The sequence below is a fragment of the Canis lupus genome, chromosome 31 (assembly GCF_003254725.2).
Source record: "Canis lupus dingo isolate Sandy chromosome 31, ASM325472v2, whole genome shotgun sequence".
In the NCBI taxonomy this organism is placed as follows: domain Eukaryota; kingdom Metazoa; phylum Chordata; class Mammalia; order Carnivora; family Canidae; genus Canis; species Canis lupus.
This window is the reverse complement of record NC_064273.1, coordinates 33,979,301-33,999,094: the sequence shown is the minus strand read 5'-3', so window position 1 is coordinate 33,999,094 and position 19,794 is coordinate 33,979,301. Positions and strand designations below refer to the sequence as shown.

At 43.4% G+C, this 19,794-nt stretch overlaps 1 protein-coding gene across 4 annotated transcripts in view; it reads left to right on the top strand.

Annotated features, from left to right (window-relative positions):
* LCA5L (lebercilin LCA5 like) overlaps positions 1 to 19,794 on the top strand; it is a 34,139-nt gene that overhangs the window by 12,643 nt on the left and 1,702 nt on the right. For 2 of the 4 annotated variants that reach the window (XM_025449888.3, XM_049104717.1), the window contains 6 exons: positions 161 to 307; positions 4,479 to 4,993; positions 7,171 to 7,308; positions 15,587 to 15,668; positions 17,374 to 17,477; positions 17,644 to 17,761. In XM_025449888.3, the coding sequence (XP_025305673.1) occupies positions 161 to 307; positions 4,479 to 4,993; positions 7,171 to 7,308; positions 15,587 to 15,668; positions 17,374 to 17,477; positions 17,644 to 17,761 (1,104 nt within the window). Of the gene's footprint in view, positions 1 to 160; positions 308 to 4,478; positions 4,994 to 7,143; positions 7,309 to 15,586; positions 15,669 to 17,373; positions 17,478 to 17,643; positions 17,762 to 19,794 lie in introns of those variants that run through there. The other 2 variants (XM_049104718.1, XM_049104719.1) reach the window with 2 other exon arrangements.

The window sequence follows — 19,794 nt, the reverse complement described above, 5'->3', positions numbered from 1 at the left end:
GTGTATATATATAATTGAACTTTTATAGAAGAAATGATGTAATAGAGAAATTAAGAATAGTGACAAGATGGCAGGAAGTTAGGCTGAAAATGTAGAGCCTAGCCCTCTTGCACAACCTATCCTCCTGGGAGCCTAGTAGTGAGGTTGGTTCCGTTTTTAGTTAACAGGTGGCCTCATTACAGAGTACCACGATACTTGGATCTCACTGGCTACTTGCCTTTCATCTCAGCTGAAGAATCAAGGATTGAATTGCCAATGAAATGTAAAAACCGGTTTCAACACCCCAAGAAGAAGGGCTCCAAGTCCGGTGAGGCAAAGATCATCCTTTGAAACAGGGGTGGTTCAAGAGGCTGTTAATAATATCATTCCCTCATGGACTGTGAGAGTACCAACACCATCGCTCCGTAAACTGTCCAAACTGGGGAGCCTTGTGACACCCTTGATCTCATTCCCTGCCTTCCTGCCCGGACCATGATCACTTGCTCCCATTTTAGGCAATCCTAAACTTATAAATATCCCTAATTTAGAAATAGCTGAAACTTTCTTCCACTGTGACCACCAGAACCACCATCAGTCAACAGTTGGAAAATACTTAAGTACATAACAGTATATGTGGAACCTGCCTTACTGTCATGTTTACCCTGTATCTCCTACCCCCACCCCCAGCCTTGAGTGACCAGGTGTACCTGGGACTCCCTATGCTACTTTTGGATCATCTAGAATCTTCAAGTCCCCTTCTTCCTAGCTGTAGGGTAGGGATTCTTAATCTAAGACCCATGTCTGTGGACCCCATGAAAATCTTTGCTTTTATCTATTTGCATTTGTGAACTTTTCTAAGGAGAAAGACCCATGAGCTTCCAACAAATTGTCAAAAGGCTAAAAGCCCCTTTCCTAAAGAGGCGAGAGCCTGACACTCATTGGCAAGGCCCAGGGTAGGAGATGAAAAGTCCAGTTCCTTCTCTCACCTGGGATTCTGTCAAAAGAAATCTGTTAGTAGTGGCATTTGAAAGATTATCACGACAGAACCCACATCATGGTTAGGCTTCGTGGTTACAATCCCTTATCCACATCTGTAATTTACAAAACACTGAAAACCAAACATTTTCTTTGTCTTTGGCACCTAAACTGATTGGGCAACAAAAACCTGATTTTAACTAACATGAGGCTGATTTTTATTTACTTCACTTAGTAGGAATAGTCCTATATTTCACAAAAATATTCTTTGGTTAAAGTGTGCTGTCCCCAACCCTACTGGGAGTACTATGGAAAATACTGAATATGCACCAAAATAATAATAATCATTCAGAAACAGTCTGGCCCCAGTGTTTTAGGAGAGGGATCATGTCTCTATACATCTTATATTAATTCTACACTTTTGTGGGCCTGTATGAAAGGCAGTTAGCATTTATACAACTGTTTCTGTAGGAACTGCACTTTGAGTTCTAAGTACCTGATAATTTAACTTTTAAAAACTGATTCCTCATTTATTCCACAAATATTTATTGTGGTCATAATTTGGTCATAATACCTGGTCATAAATTTGGACCAATTAATTTTGGTGCACCAAAATTAATTTAGTCACATCATTAAGAGTAATCATTAGGCCAAATCTGCCTTATAATATAAAATGAGAAATTGTAAGAGACACTTAACTCTAAGAAACAAACTGAGAGTTGCTGAAGGGGAGATGGGTGAGGGATGGGGTAACTGGGTGATGGGCACTAAGGAGGGCACATAATATAATGAGTACTGGGTGTTCTATGCAACTGATGAATCACTAAATTCTACCCCTGAAATTAATAATACACTACATGGAAAGGAAAGGAGAGGAAAGGAGAGGAGAGGGGAGGGGAGGGGAGGGGAGGGGAGGGAGAGGAGAGGAGAGGAGAGGAGAGGAGAGGAGAGGAGAGGAGAGGAGAGGAGAGGAGAGGAGAGGAGAGGAGAGGAGAGGAGAGGAGAGGAGAGGAAAGGGAGAAAGAAAGAGAGAGAGAGAGAGAGAGAAAGAAAGAAAAAGAAAGAAAGAAAGAAAGAAAGAAAGAAAGAAAGAAAGAAAGAAAGAAAGAAAGAGAAAGAAAGAAAGAAAGAAAGAAAGAAAGAAAGAAAGAAAGAAGAAAAGAAAAGAAAAAAAAGAAAAGAAAAAAGAAAAGAAAAAGAGAAAAAATTTTATCATCCTCAGTATGTGTAGGTTAGTATAATGAGATACAAAATCATTAAGGACTAAACCCTGTTTCAACTTTCCATAACCTTGATTAGTATACAAGTATGCATAATGTGTACAGTATGAATTTATTCTATATCACTCAAATACAAGTGGTATACTTATCTTCTGAAGCAAACAAGTCTGGCACATCCTCCTCCCAAGCACCCACTAAGGTAGGCAAAAAATTCAATCTCAGGCATGTTTGGGGAACAGAGGGGGTGTGGATGGCCTTACACAGACAAGAACACTTGGGGAAGGGCTTCTGGTCCTTCATTCTTACCAGTTATATGTTTCTTGTCCAAGCACATGTGATCACGAAAAGGCTGACACCTCCTGTTTGTTTTTCAAAGTACCTACGCCCTGTACACACACTTCATCCTGGGGCCTTGGCCAGTGCTCCCATGGCCACAAGGATTAGTCCCAGGCACCTACTCATGCTGACTCTGCCTTACCATCACTCGAGCACAGCAGAAGTCAGGAACAAGCCTCCACCGCCCGCACAACCCACCACCCTTCATCCTTCTAGTCCCAGGGAAATCCCTCTCTCCTCCGGGTCACACCACCCAAGAGCTGTAGAACCTTATAAGTTGGGAGTCAAGTTGCAGTCATGCTGGACATGGTATAGGACATGACAGTCCCCATCCACCCCTTTTTTATTTTTTTAAGATTTTATTTATTTATTCATGAGAGACACACAGAGAGAGGCAGAGACACATGCAGAGGGAGAAGCAGGCTCCATGCAGGGAGCCCAATGTGGGACTCGATCCTGGGACTCCAGGATCACGCCCTGGGCCAAAGGCAGGCACTAAATCACTGAGCCACCCAAGGACCCCCTCCACCCCTGTTTTAATCCAGCCTGATGCATACTGCCTGGGTCTGGGGCTCCCCTAGCCAGCGCCCAAGGTATTAAAGTGCCTGGCCTTCTAGTGTCCTAGAGACTGACCTCTGCTTTCCTATTTCCAATGTGCTCAAAAACCCAAAATACTCAAATATCTAACCAGAGCCCTTACTAAATCACTCCCAATGGGAAAAGACCTTTGGAGGTTGTAAAGACAGCCCTTCAATTATTGATGTGACACAGACACTATGATCGTCACTCCTATGTGGTCCGTCATAGTCATGCTTGAAATGCTTTATCCCCAAAAGCATCCTCAATTTCCGTTGGCTCATTTCCATCACCTTTTCCACCACCTATACCAAACATGTTAAGCCAAGTCTCAGATGATGTGTCCACACTAAGGCCAACAGCTTAAAGTTAGGACTCCAGGGACATTGTTCACTAAGTATTTTCTCTCTCCAGGATGAAGACTTTGGTTTGTTTGTTTGTTTTTAGACTCTAGAATCTAGTTTCAATCTCTCAGAATATAGATATAATAATATGTACACACACATATGCAGTGTGCACATATATGTACGAAAATGTCGTGCAAATGCTCATACATATGGGACCTGGTTTCTGTCTCACCACTTACTAGCTGTGTGCCCATCGGTAAGTGACTTCACTAAGTATCAGTGTGCTCATTTTTAAAAAGGGATAACAATGCAGTGGTGCTAAATATACACTTGACATACTGAATTTAGTTATATAAGCTTGATGCTTGTAAGCTGGGGGTAATATTTAGATACATTTTGTTTAAAATAGACTTATGAATACAAGCCAACTAACTACTTCCTCTAAAGCCCAAAGTAACAGGAAAAATTGTCTATGTTGGCTTTACTGAGAAATGGAACACCAGTCTATTTCCTCTAAGCAGTTCAATGGCCTTCTAAGGGTCTTTTTGAATATATGAGATCTTCATATATATCACTAGATGCTAAGGTGACCTTTGAATTGCCTCATAGCATATTTTTGGAAGGATTATATCAGATAATCTACATAAAGCATTTAGTTCAATGTTTAACACATGATAAACCCTTAGTAAATGTCATCGATTATTATGGTGTTTAGTAAAGGTTTAATAATAGAAATAAGTACAGGTTTTCCAGTCTAAAGAAGATCTGGTTTTCAATCCAGTCTGTGTTACTTTGCGGTTATAGAACCTTGGACAAAGGATTTACAATCTTCAGATGTTAAATAAACTGCTGATCTGAAATGAGGTATTTTGCATATGAAGTCCCTACCCTGGAACATGGCTATTTATTACATGTTCTTTCCCCTTCTAGTTTGCCTATGTATGTGTGCATGGGTGTGGGCTGGGGCTAGGGGTAACACATACGTGCACATCTGCATATCCATATGCATATTACTAGTAATGAACTGGATTATCTGCTTACACAGGCAAGAAGGAAATCTCAGTTGAAAAAAAGCACAACTGGAATGCACCACTTTTAAGTTCGCAAAACAATACGATTACCCAAAGAAGAGATGCTATGACTCATCGCATACTCTCAGCAAGGCTTCATACGATTAAGGAGCTAAAAAACCAACTAGGTGATACACATCGTAAATTGGAAGCCACGGTCATAGAAAACCAATTTTTGAAACACCTTCAGCTTAGGCACTTGAAAGCTATAGGGAAGTATGAGAATTCACAAAATAATCTACCTCAAATTATGGCAAAACATCAGAGCGAAGTCAAAAATTTGAGGCAGCTACTTAGGAAATCCCAGGAAAAGGAAAGAAGTGCATCTAGGAAACTTCAAGAAGCTGATAGTGAGCTGCTGAAGACTAAAGACGCCTTACAGGCACTGCAGAAGCTTTCCGAAGACAAAAATCTTGCAGAGAGGGAGGAACTTACACAAAGACTGTCTGTTCTTACAACAAAAATGGAGGCAAATGACAAAAAAATACAGGTCCGTACTTCAGAGGCCTAGAAATTGTAATGTTCCAAAATGGACACAGAGAGAGTATACATGCATCACGCTTGCCCCTGTGCAGTGAAACATCACCAGCTGCTTTGCTTACAGGACACGCCAGTGATGCTGTCTAAAGGGGAAAGGCGGGAGGGGAGATGTTCCTTCTATGGTCAAGTGAGCTCATTCTGTAGCTGGGCACATTTGTCTAGAAATGACCATTCTCTAAGCCTGTTTGATTGCTGGAAAGATTGTGCTGGTTGTGTTGGGTGGGGTTGGGTTGGGTTGGGTTGGGTTGGGTTAATGAAACCTTTTAGAAGCTAACGTCCTACTTCAAACTATTTATTAAAAGCCTACTTCCCTAAAAGCCTACTTCCCTAAAAGCCTGCCCCCTGCATCTCTCCCACCCTTTTCCTCTGGTCAGTTGTCTAGTCACCACCACACAGACATTGTTGGTACGTTAGAAACAGAAGGGTTTCCCAGATGATGCTCCTGCAAACAGAAGAGCAGAAAGGAACTAAAATCATTGAAACAAATTTGTCGATCTTCCCGAATGGCAGGCACGTGGTTGTCAAGGTTTGGGGACTGCACTATGAGGGATGGTTTGGGAGAGCACCCTGATTATACTGAGAATTCTGCCGATTTTATGTTAGTTCTTACTCTCTATGGACAAACATAAATTTAAATTTACTGCTTAATGCCTCATTATATGATGGTAAGAGGCAATTTTTTATGAACTTGAAATAATAAAAAAATATCATGTTCATCTCATCCACTTTTTTTTTTTTTTCATGGAAGTGAAAGTTCTTATTATTTCCTCTTTGGTAAAATCCTCCATTTTCAAAGAGAATTTTCTCACAAAAAATGGATGTGTGAGCTCCAGAAAATGATGAGCAGCTCCATATGCCATCATATAATTCATATACTGAAATTCTATCATTTGGCCTCCTAGGTAATATTAGGCCCATCTTAGCACTTTTGTCAGGGAAAAGTAAATGTATTTTTATCTCATCTACATATTTTTTACATATACATGTTAAGTTAGTTCATATTTTATATCTGTAACCAAAACCAAGAAGAATTCAAGAACTATTTTCTTATCAGATGCACTTGGTTGTATGGGAAGTTTTGTTTGGTTGAAGGGCATTTGGTGGAGGGAGAAAATGTTTATGAGCCAAAACATATAGGGTTTTTTTTTTTTAATGCTGTTTGGGGAGGGATTTTTAGTGATTATTTCATCCTTCTAGCTTGCCATATTGCCCACTTTTCTTTAATGAGAAAGTATTAATACTATAATGAGAGGCGGGGAGCTTTCAGCCAAGCCTCTGTCAAAGTGCAGACCAGAGAGTTCTGCAATAAAATCCTCATGCTGGGGACACCTGGGTGGCTCCATGGTTGAGCATCTGCCTTCGGCTCAGGATGCCGGAGTCCTGGGATCGAGTCCCACATCGGGCTCCCCTCAGGGAGCCTGCTTCTCCCTCTGCCTATGTCTGTCTCTCTCTGTGTCTCATGAATAAATAAAATATTTAAAAAATACTCCCCTGTTGGAGAGGATGGAGAGAAGGTTCCCTCACGCCAGTGAGCCCTGGGTGCAGAGGGCCACAGTGCTAACAGTAGTCTCCTGGTCTTAGAATTCCTTCCTCTTCCTCCTTGGGGGAGTGGGGTAAATCCTTGGGGGAGTGGGGTAAATCAGCTTCCAGGGTCAGTCAGCTGATACTCACACCTGCATGGCTGCCCTGCTGCTGGACAGCCCCCAGCTGCTGGGCAGCCCTCTGAGTGCACCTGCCACATTAGCAGATCCTCGTGTAGGCACAGCCACTTGGGTTGAGTTTTAAAGCATGGTGTTATTATTTTTCATAATTAATAATTATGACATTAAAAATAACATTTTAATAATAAAATGTTCAAAGGTTGTTTGTGAAATCAAATTTCAGAGTGTAAAAAACATTTGGTTCAAAACATATTGATTCTCTAGAGCTGGGATCTGGGGGTCTTTGGCTTTTGTGTCTGTGTGTGTGGTTCCACTTAGTTCTAATATATGTCCCCTGTAGCAGCCTTGCACTAAAATTATATCAAAAATTCACACTTCTCATAAATGCAATTAGTTCCATTATAATTGAAGTCTTTTAACAATACTACATTGGTTACAGAATACTTGAAATATATCCTGTTTTCAGAGCTTGGAGAAACAATTGAGGTTGAACAATAGAGCCTTTAATCGACAGCTGGCCAATGAGAACGGGAAGATGTTAGCAGCTCAGGCAGCTACAAAGACTCTGCAAATGGAAATAAAACACCTTCAACAAAAACTTAAGGTACTTCTTTTAAAGCAAAATGTAACAAAATTTGTGAAATTCTGCTTCCCAAAGTATCAGAGCTATTCTTTATATTATTTTTTAGGAATGTTTCTCAAATTAACTTTTCGCTACAACCATATGAATAGATAGAGGATCTGAAATTACTGGGATGAGTTCACAGCCTGATGAGTGTGTGCTGTAACTAGAAAAATCTCTACACTACTCATTAACGAGACTTCCTGTTACCATTCTCATTTCATCACGTGAATTAATATTGTTTTGTTATCACTTTAATAGAGCCCAAACTAAGTTTTTAAATTTTAAAATTACCTTATATCATTAAAATATTTTGAGTAATTTTAGTGGCCCAAAAATTTATTTTAAAATCTCTCCTGGAGGGCAGCCCGGGTGGCTCAGCGGTTTAGCGCCGCCTTCAGCCAGGGCCTGATCCTGGAGACCCGGGGTCAAGTCCCACATCGGGCTCCCTGCATGGAGCCTGCTTATCCCTCTGCCTGTGTCTCTGCCTCCTTCTCTCTCTCTCTTTCTCTCTCTGTCTGTCATGAATAAATAAAAATAAAAAAATAATCAAATCTCTCCTGGAAATGCTTGCAAAACTGTCTTTTAAAATGTGCTTTAGGGGCACCTGGTTGGCTCAGTTGGCTGACAGTTTTGGCTCAGGTCATGATCACAATGTAATGAGATGGAACCTCATTGATCGAGCCTCATCGAGCTCAGCACAGAGTCTGCTCAAGATTCTCTCTCCCTCTTTCTCTGCCCCTCCCGCCACTTGCACTCTAAATAAATAAATAAATAAATAAATAAATAAATAAATAAATAAATAAATACTTTTTAATAAATAAATATTTTAAAATGAAAAAATAAACTGTGCCTTAATAATAATTATAAATATTTTTTTCTGACTTTCGCTATCCTTATGCCTTCAATTCCTAAAATGTCCGAGTTGAAAAAGCTAGAGAAGGCACTTAACAATATAGTTCTTTTAAGCCTCCACTAGCAAATCTTTAGCTTGATTCTTTTTTTTTTTTTAGCTTGATTCTTTAAGACAAGATCTTTAACTTTTTTTTATGACAAGTAGAGAATTCAGATTTCCCAGGAGCCTTGAGAGCACTCAGAGGCAGGGGAAGGATACTAGGAGAGAAAATTGGGTGTAAATTTCCCCTTTGTAAAGCAGGGAGAGAGCTCTGTTTCTTTCTTCTCTGGAGTCTCAGGAAATTTCAGAGAGAAGAATATGCCAGAAAATAGATGTGGCCATAGCAACTAGCTTATAAATCTTACAGAAGAGGCTTCAAGATCCACTGGTTGAAGCAAAACATTTTCAAAGAATTTTTTAAATGAATTTTGTGTTTTTGTATGCAACGATATGCATATAAATACTATGCAGTCATTAAAAAACAATTTTTGTAGGGTAAATGCTTAATACTTAATGAGATGCTTAATGAAAAGGAAGATGCACAATTCTATGTGCAGTAAGATCCAGATTTATTTACCAAAAAAAAAAAAAAAAAAAAAGGAAATATACCTCTACACATTTCTGTGCTTCTGTATAAAGAAATGAGGGCTCTTTATGTAGTAAAATGGTAATCTCTAGGATATATGAGTAAGTGAAAAAAGGAACACAAAGGAAAGTGTGTAGTATGCCACCATTTAAAAACAGGAGAAATACAAATATATCCATGTAGTTGCTTCTATTTTTAAAAGAAAAGCAATAGTGGGATGACAATGGAAGTGGGGAAACAGTAAATCGGAAGGGGTGACTATAGAACCTACGTTTCCTGGCAGCCTGGGTGGCTCAGCGGTTTAGTGCTGCCTTCAGCCCAGGGCTTGATCCTGGAGATCTGGGATCACGTCCCACATCAGGCTCCCTGCATGGAGCCTGCTTCTCCCTCTGCCTGTGTCTCTGCCTCGCTCTCTGTGTCTCTCATGAATAAATAAATAAAATCTTAAAAAAAAAAAAAAAAAAAAAGAACCTACGTTTCCTTAAATGTAGATTTGATTTTGGAACCACATAAAATTTTGGAATCACCAAATACTTTGCACAATTATGAAGCAGAATGAAATTCAAAAAAAAATTGAAAAGCATTCCTTAAAAGTCAGAAATCCAATGAAGAAAAGATCACCCACTGTGTGTGTGTCACAGTGATGGTGTAATGTCACAGAGAGCCGCTATTCCAGGACACTTCAAATGTGTTAATTTCACTGCACATGCCTACTCAGATATATTCATGGTTGTAGTGTTGGCATGGTTCTTTTGAGACTGTTGTGTATATCCTAATGAATGAAACACGTCATGACTTATGTTGGTGTCACTGAGAACTGGTATTTAGGGGATAGAAGAAAGAAAATAACAGAAGTAAGAATAGGTCAATAAAAACCCCGTAGTCATGCTTGTGAACTAAAGTGAAAGAATGAATTTATGATAGAATTTATCTTTAAAGATAGATACATATTTCCTAATGTGACCAATTCAGTAGCATTGGATACCCTTAGTGAGCAGATTATGGTCTTCAAATTCCATACCCAACTAAAAAGAACAAGGGCACCTTAAAATTTTTTGAGGTCTGGAGCATGAAATATACTGCATGAGCCCGGGACACACTGTCACACAAAAGCAAGGAAAATGTAGAGAAGGAGTAGTGTGCCATCTAAAATTAGTTATCATTGGCCAAAGATAAGGCAATTTGAAGATCAATAGAGTTACTACATGGGTTGAAACTTATCAAATATATAGAAATCCAACAGTTCACAATGACACTTTAAAAAGCAAAACAAAGCACCTCAGTGGTTAGTCGCCTTTAGAGGAACCAGCACACTATTTCAAAAACTGGTAAATAAAGAAAAACAATTATTTTTACCTTTCCTATATTCAGAGCAACCAAATAGTTTGTGAGGAGGGAGGTCTTCCTTATAAAAGCATTCCAAATAATGATAAAGAAGGAATGACAAAATAGAAGAGTATCACTATTTTGGAACTCCTAGTGAGTTAATGGAGCAAAGCAATGATTGTCAATGACTTTGCAGCACCACAGAAGAGACACCACCAGACATTATGTACTTGCCCACTGATAAGTACACCATCACCTAGGGCAGACTCTTCCCCCCCAAAAAATCATACCCAGATGTGATCATTTATTTTTTTAATATTTTATTTTTTAAAAAATATTTTTATTTATTCATGAAAGACACAGAGAGAGAGAGAGAGAGAGAGAGAGGCAGAGACACAGGCAGAAGGAGAAGGAGGCTCCATGCAGGGAGCCTGACGTGGGACTCGATCCTGGGACTCCAGGATCACGCCCTGGGCACTAAACCACTGAGCCACCGAGGGATTCCCTAATATTTTATTTTTTAAAGTAATTTCTACACCAAGTGTGGGGCTCAAACTCACAACCCCAAGATCAAGAGTCACATACTCTACCAGCTGAGCCATCCAGGAGCCCCTGTGGTCAAACATTGGGATCTAAAAGTATAGGGGCAGGGGAATGTGGCAGCACTTCAGGGGGCAATCAGCATCGTCAGGCTATGGGAAGCCCTACAGAACAAACAACCCAGTTTCTACAAGAACTAAATAGCAAGGGTGCCTGGGTGGCTCAGTAAGTTAAGCATCTGCCTTCAGCTAAGGTCATGATCTCAAGGTCCTGGGATCCAGCCCCACGTTGGGCTCCCCGCTTGGTGGGGAATCTGCTATTCTCTGTCCCTCTGTCCGTCTGTCCCTCCCCCTGCTCATGTTCTCTCTTGCTCGTTCTTTCTCAAGTAAATAAATAAAATATTTAAATAAATAAATAGGAAGGAAGGAATAAAAGAAGAGAAAAAAGAAGTATCAGTAAATGTGGAGAAAGTGGAACCCTCAGGCACCATTACAGGGAAATGTAAATGGCACAGCCACTATAGAAACTGTATGACAGTTCCTCAAAAAAATTAAAAATGCATATGATCCAGCAATTCCACCTCTGTGTCTAAACCCAAAAGAATTGAGAGATTTTATTTATTTATTCATGAGAGACACAAAGAGGCAGAGACACAGGCAGAGGGAGAAGCAGGCTCCCCACAGGGAGCCCGATGTGGGACCTGAGCCAAAGGCAGACGCTCAACCACTGAGCCACCCAGGTGCCCCGAAAGCAGAGTCTTGAAGAGATATCTGTACCCCCATGTTTCTGGCAGCACTATTCACAATAACTAAAATGTGGAAGCAACCCAAGTGTCCATCAGTAGGTGTCCTGAATAAATATAATGTGATACACACACACACACACACACACACAAACACACGATGAAGTAGTATTCAGCCTTAAGAAGGAGGGGAATTCTGACTCACACTACAACATGGATGAACCTTCAGAACACTCCGCCAACTGAAATCAGCCAGTCACAAAAGACAAATATGATATTATCCTACTTATATGAGGTACTTAGTCAAAATCACGAAGACCCCGTAGAGCGGTGGTTGCCAGAAGCTGGGAAAAGGCAGAGTGGGAAGTTAGCCTTGAATGAAAACAGAGTTTCAGTTTTACAAAATGAGAAGAGCTCTGGGAATGGACCTCGATGGTTGGTTGCACAACGTGAATGCTATTTAATGCCACTGACCTGTACACTTAAAATGATTAAAATAGTGACTCTTATGTGCATTTCACCATAATAAAAAAAAAAGAAAGAAAACCCACCAGATTGTATACTTTAAAGGGGCAAATTATGTGGTATGTGAATTACATCAATAAAGCTGTGTATAAACAAGTTTTTTAAAAGACTAACAGACATTTTTTAAGGGGGAAGTTGGGCAGAGAGAGACAGAAAGGGAGAGAATCCAAGCAGGCTCCACGCCCAGCGCAGAGCTCAATCTCACGACCCTGAGATCATGACCTAAACAGAAATCAAGAGTCAGACACTTAACCGACCGAGCCACCCAGGCACCAAGACTAAGAGACATACTAATCTCAAATGTTTTGGACTTTGTTTGGAATCTGATTCAAGCAAACCTAAGAAAAAAATTATGAGACAGTTGAAAAAATGTGAAACAAACTAGATATTTGATATTATGGGATTATTACTGATTTTTTTTGGTAGGTGCAATGTTGATATTGTGGTTAGGTTTTGAAAGGGATGCCCTTGTCTGCTATAGATACATAGTGAAAGACAGATTAAATTATATGATGCCTAGGACTTGCCTCAAAATAATCCCCAGACAAGGGATGGGATCAGAGGGGGTGGTGTGTAGACAGAAACAGGGCATGAGTTGTTCGTTAGTGAATCTGGCTCATTGGTTCATGAAGGTTCACTATATATTTTCTCTACTTTTGTATATTTTTTATATATACATTTTTTAAAGATTTTATTTATTCATGAGACACACAGAGAAAGAGGCAGGAGACATAGGCAGAGGGAGAAGCAGGCTCCACGCAGGGAGCCCAATGTGGGACTCAGTCCCAGGACCCCATGATCATGCCCTGGGCCAAAGGCAGGTGCTAAACTGCTGAGCCACCCAGGCATCCCATATTTTTTATATTTTTATAATAAAATCCTTTCAAAGGGAAAAATAAGAAAAATTACATTCTTATGCATAACAAAAGTTGAAATAGATCAAGAAGATGGGTTAAATACATGTTTTTCATCCCTTCCTGCCACAACCTATGGAAATGACAGAAAATATACTTTTAAAACAATAACCCATAACCCCAGAAAGGATACCACAATTGTACCAGGACTGCCAAAGAATTTCTGGAAGATAAAAAGACCAAAAGTAATGTTTTGGATTGATGGAGGAACCAGACACAGATGATCACAACCTAAATCATGGTGCAGAAATCACTCCACACCTTAGCAGCTTAAGAAATGACAATATGAATTTTGTTCATGAATCCACAATTTGGGCAAGGCTTGCTGGCAATAGCTCATCTCTGCCGCTCTTGACATCAGCTAAGGCAGTTCAGAGGCCGGGGGCTGGAATTCTCTGAAGTCTCACACGTATGTCTGCAGTTGGTGCCAATTGACAGCTGAGATCATAACTGGGGGTGTCGGCCAGAACCACCCATGTGTGGTGTGGGCTTCCTCACAACATGGTGGCTAGGTTCCAAGGAGAAGAGCAGAGACAGACGGAGAGAATACCCGTCACATAGCATCTCTTCCACCTCATCCCTTTGTCCAGGCAGTACAAGAGGAGGAGCAATCGATTCTTAATGGGGAGTCACAAGGTTCTGGAAGAGCATACAGGACCAGAAATATTGCTGAAGCAATTTTAGGAAAACGCAGTCTGCCATTTTAACATAGATCATTAATACCCGAGTTTGGGAGGGCACGGTCCCAAAGATCAAAATTTGTGTCTCTGTACTTTGAAACTCTTTTCAAAGTCATCCCAACACCAATTCTGGACTCTGCTCCATGCCCAGAGTGTGGGCTAAAGTAAGGGGAGAGAATGTCAGTCTTCCACAGCTCCCAGCTGACGTCCTGCCGCTCCACCCCACATCCAGACTACAAGCTCACCTCCACCAGAACGGCCTTGTCTATTAAGACCTCGTTTCCTGTCTTTTGGAAGCCATCCATCCTGATCCTAATTTGGCTCCCCACCATGACCCAACTTCCCTTGAACACTGACCTGATAGCCTTTGAGCTCATGAGTAGTCCATCCTATGAATATTCCCCAAGCATTCATGAACATTCCTAGATGTGGATTTCCCTTCCTACTCTTTCTCTGATTAACTTATGGATCTCAGCTATACAAGTATCCTGGATCATGTCCTGAACCTGTCGCCTCTGATTTTGAGTCCAGCTCTGTGGAGGGCACCCACACCTGAACCTTCGTTCTGAGCCGGAGGGAGGACTGCCCTGCAGGTGGCTTCCTTTTGCCCCCAGCCAGCCCTGCATCAGACACCGGTCAGTCAGCCCTTCTGCCTTCTTCCTCTCCACTGCTGAAGTGGACCAAAAAAAATAAAAAGAAAACTGAATTTTCCAGACCATCAATGCTTTGCCCCTCTAAGTATCAAAATCTTTCTTGTCTTAACCAGTAAGGGTAAAAAAAAAATCTTTCTAAGATCTTCTTATAAGATCTTCTATATTCTTCTATATTTCTAAGATCTTTCTATATTCTTCTTAAACATAATATCCAGAATAAACTTGACCAATTTTTCATGGAAACAAACTGCCTCCATTACTGTTCTTTCTTACTAAATGCGGCATTATCACAATGAGAAAGAAAGAAAAAGAGAAACATACTGTAACATTTTTGCTCCTAGAAGCTTAATTTCTTGAAAAGGCTAATATTCTCATACTTTATCCATTTGGCTCTGACAGCAAATTAATTTTATGGTTAAAATAAGTACAAAACCAGGGCACCTGGGGGGCTTAGTCAGTGAAGCGTCTGCCTTCAGCTCAGGTCATGATCCCGGGGTCCTGGGATGGAGCCGTGTCACGCTCCCTGCTCAGGGAGGAGTCTGCTTCTCCCTCTCCCTCTGCCCCCCCCTGCTCCCACTCATGCTCGCATCCTCTCTCTCTCTCTCAAATAAACAAATCTTTTTTTTTTATTTTATTTATTTATTCATGAGAAGGAGAGAGAGAGAGAGAGGCAGAGACACAGGCAGATGGAGAAGCAGGCTCCATGCAGGGAGCCCGACGTGGGACTGATCCAGGGTCTCCAGGATCACGCCCTGGGCTGTAGTCGGCGCTAAACCGCTGAGCCACCGGGGCTGCCCTCAAATAAATAAATCTTTAAAAAATAGTAATAAATAAAATAAAAAGCCAATTCTGAGATTTAAAGCTGAACAACGATGCCCTTGTTCCAGGCCTTACCCACCTGCACCTACCGTCTAAATGCGGGCCTGTCTAGCAGAACTTCTGTGATGGTGGAAATGTTCCACCCGCACCACCCAACAGTGTGGTCACCAGTCACGGCCGCTGCTGAGCCCTGGAAATACGGGTAATGTGACGGAGGACAGAATTGTTCACTTCATCTTAATTAGATCACAACGTGGCTGGTGGCTATACTGGACCATGAGGAGAAAAAAAAAAAGCCAGCAAACTTCAAGGCACAGACCCAGGGGACAGAAAAGCTACAGTGAAAGACACTGGCTTGCAAAGCCCTCGGCAAGATTGTGCCTGACGCAAAAGTCTGTTGCTCTGTTAAAAACTACTTTTTGGTGTAGGAAACAATATCCAAGGATATGGCCTGTTTGTTTCTGTGAACATCAATAGATTTTATTCGAAGAACACTGAGCCCACTTAAATTGTTTTATAGAAGAAATTGAGGCTGATAAGAGCAAACATTCATTTTAAAAAATGGTATTGTTCTCTTTAGGAAAAGGACCGAGAGCTCGAAATTAGAAATATCTATACTAGTCGGATACTTAAAAATTTACATGACAAAGATTATCCAAAAGGTATGTTTTAATTACTTTTTGCTCAAAATCTATTTTTAAGTCTGTAGTCCTATTCGTCCACTTTATGTCATGCAAATGATGGGTATTTTTAAAAATCGTTTTACTAGGCTTTAAAATACTTTGTGAATCTAGAAGAATAATGAGCTGTGTGATATGGAGGAAACAGTAGGAGGGAATAGAGATGGTCTCGGGTCCTCGCAGCCCCTGCTTGGTCCCCGCATGTCCTTACCACAGGTGGAGCGAGAGCCCCACTTTCCAGCGGGGAGCAAAATGCCTGCCAGATGTTGCACTTTCCAAGTACATGCCAGTCAGTGTGTGAGCTTCTTTTTATTATTATTCATGAGAGACACAGGCAGAGGGAGAAGCAGGCTCCCTGCGGAGAGCCCGATGCAGGACTCGATCCCAGGACCCCGGGTCACTCCCTGAGCCAAAGGCAGACGGTTCAACCGCTGAGCCCCCCCAGGGGCCCCAGTGTGTGGGCTTTTAAAATCATCATAACTTAGGCACAATCCACCTCAATAAAATGCACCCATTTTAAGTATGTATTTCAGCAGGTTTTGATAACTGCTGAAAGGCATGGGACCAGCACCCTGGTCAGCACAGAACCTCTCCCTCAGGAGGACCCTGCACGACCCCCTGCCGTCAGGAGTCCCTGTCCCTGGACTGAGGCAACCACTGATTTCCCTGGTCAGAGCAGCTTCCTTTGCCTGTTCTAGAATCTCCTGGCAGTGGAGTCCTATAGCAGGTGCTCTGTTGTCTGGCTGCTATTTTTTTTTTTAGTTTTATTTATTTATAGAGACAGAGAGAGAGGCAGAGACCCAGGCAGAGGCAGAAGCAGGCTCCATGCAGGGAGCCCGATGTGGGACTCGATCCCGGGTCTCCAGGATCACACCCCAGGCTGCAGGCGGCGCCAAACCTAAACCGCTGAGCCACCGGGGCTGCCCCTGTCTAGCTGCTTTTGTTCAGCCTAATGCTTTTGAGATACGCCCACGCAGCTGCAGCCCGTCACTGGTTTGTACCTTTTCGTTGCCCAATAGTATTTTTCCTTCAAGACAAGACGTACTTATTCCCTCGACCCCCACCCCGCCCCCCAAGATCTGCCAGCACAAGGCTTTGCTCACAAGAGGTACAACAGGAACACCCACCCTGTTTTGGTTAAAAAAAAAAAAAAAAGCCACTAAGCAGCAACAACCTCCTCTTTCTTTGCCTGCCTTTGTTTGCTTCTGCTTTGTAATCCAGAATAACAGCCTGCAGAGCTGATCATCCCAACATGGGGTCATTTAAATGGGTTATCGCTTTGAGGAAAGCGTAGACTTAGTGGCAGGCTCCAGCATGGGCAACCCATCTAGCTGCTGGTATCCAAGCGTGTGGGCACAGGAGGCCTCCGTGCTCAGCCGGGGCTCCCTGCCTCACAACCACGTGTCCTCCATCAGCAACGCAGACCTAGCCTCAGGCCTCCTTGCTTTGGAGCCTAACACTGTGATACCCATGACCTTTGTTGCCGAAAACAAGACAAAACAGGCAAAGTGGTAGAGGGAAGAGGGAAACTGGCAAACGTTATACATATATTGAAAAAAAAAAAAAGTTTTAAATGCCTAATAGACTTTGTTTTACACCGGACACTTCAATGTTAATTTATATCTAAAATCAATATTGCTTCCACATGTAAAATATGTTTCTCACATATAATGTGCCTGTCCTGCAGTTTCTTCAACAAAATCTGTACAAGCAGACAGAGGTTTTCCATTGACAAGTATGAAACACCAGGAAACCCAAAAATCAGAAGATGCTCCACCTTTGACGGCTAAGGTACAACAGATCTGAATTCAGTGTCTGAACGTATCCTTATGAAAATAGGGTATAAACAGTCTCTTATCCTACACAACTATTTGTACTTGTTGAATAAAATACAACTTAAAATGATCTGTGCCCCCCCCCAAAAAAAATGTGTTTTTGCTGCTTTTCTAAATTATAGGGGAAGAAGACAACCAGAAACACTGGTCATAAAGAAAAATTGACTGAAATAACCCATGCGATTCCTCGCTCTATCAGCAAACTTCCAAAACAAGAGGATTCCAAGAGAAAATATGAAGGTAATTTTAACCACTTTTAAAAGTCTCCTTTATTCTCAAGTTGTGAATTATTCTGTGCGTGTGAAAGTCTACACAAGACACAGATGCACAATGTAAAGAATCATTAGGAAAGGAGCACCTGTGTAGCCGTACCTCAGGCGCTCGGCCCACGTTCGCAGGGGCACCCGCGGGCCCTAAGCACAGCCCCGCGCCCCCCGCGCCCCCCAGCAGCAACCTCCGTCTTCCACTCTGTGCCCGCCGCCCCCCGGCTGCTCCTCACAGCGTCCTAGCCTTCCAGGTATCCGTAATCAGTATGTTCGCTTTTGACCCCGAGGAGCAAACCCAAAGCTGGCCGAGTGAAGGGCAACATCCCCCCTAACGAAGACTGGAAGCGAGGACTCCCAGATGCAGACTCTGGCTCCAGCGCCCCGGGTGTGTGGGGCCCGTCCCCGGGGGCAGAGAACCCAGAGCCCTGGCACCTGCCCCGGGACAGAGCGGGTCGGAGCGAACAGGCCACCTGCCCTGGGGTCAGCAGACTCGCCCCCCCCCCCTCAGGAGTAGGTCCGCAGAACGCTCCTGGGGGCCAAGTGCAAGTGTCGGCCACGCCAGGCCGCGGCGCCCGACGGGGAGGGCAGGCCCGACGGGGAGGTCCGCGGAGCAGGGGGCTTGGTGCTGAGGCCTCTGGGCCTGGGGAGGGGTGGCCCACTACCTCGGGTGCAGAGCTCTGGTGCCAGGACCTCCCTCCCCCTGCAGGCTCCTGCCACCCCCTCCTCCACCAAGCCCCCTGGTTCCTAAACCCTGTCCCCCCCGCCTCGGTAGATGCCGTCATGCCCTAAGGGCACATCCCCTCCTAGCTTTTGGAGAACAGGCGTGTGAAGGTAAACGTGTATGCCCGTCATCTGGAAAGGGCACTTTGCTACCCTCATACTTTAATGGGCTAGAAAGAAATTCTGGGTTGGAGATCATCCACCTTCAGAATTTTTTCTTTTTAGGATTTTATTTATTTAGAGAGAGAGCACAAGCACAGGCCTGGGGCTGGGGATAGAGGGAGAGAATCTCAAACAGACTGTCCGCTGAGCGCAGAGCCCAACACGGGGCCCGATCTCACGGCCCTGAGGTCAGGACCTGAGCAGAAATCAAGAGTCACGCCCCTCTCTTCAGATCGTAAAGACACTGCACCGTCCTGTCCACGTTGAATTACTGCTGGAGGGAAATGTGCTGGAGTGCACACGCTGGGCAAGCCCGACGCTGTCACCTGGGGCCCCAGGGGCACACATTCCGCCCCACCCCCCAGCTCGGTCTGAGCGGGGTGGCCTAGGAGAGGCTCTGGAGGGGCCGAACTGGCCTGGAGGCCGCTGCGTCTGGTGCGGGATGGCAGGAGCTGGCAACCCCACTTTCCATTCCTTCCGGGGTCCGTGGTGTGCTCAGGTTTTCCCCGGATCTGTTCGTCCGCTGTGGTGTATCGTCCGGGAAAGTTCATTCATTCCTTTGGCAAATGTTCGCTGAGCATATACTATGTGTGTCAGGCACTGTCCTGGCCACGGGGGTGCAGCAGTGACGACAAAACGTCCCACCCTCGTGTGCTTACGTTCTAGCGTGGGAAGGGAAACACGTAAGTTATGCAGGGCGGCCGAGGGCCAGGATGCTGGCGGGGGGCACCTCTAGGACCAAACTCCGTAAAAACACACAAAGAGCCGCATAAGGATGTGTACTGCGGCTCAGTCTAGCAACAGGGAAACATCCCGAACATCTGTCGAGGGGCCACGGGTAAAGAAATGGCATGTGCAGTCTACGGGATCCTGGGCAGCTATCACAGGACGGAGTGGGTGCACATGACCAGACGGCAGAGAGGTGCACAGTTCGTAGAAGTGAAGCTGTTGGGTAGGAGAGTACGTAGGTTCATTTAAAACTGATAGATACGGGGCGCCGGGGTGGTGCAGTCAGCTGAGCATCTGACTCTTGGTTTTGGCTCAGGTCGTGATCTCAGGGTTGAGAGATCAAGCCCCACGTTGAGCTCCTCGCTCAGCAGGGACTCTGCCTGGGGTCCTCGCTCT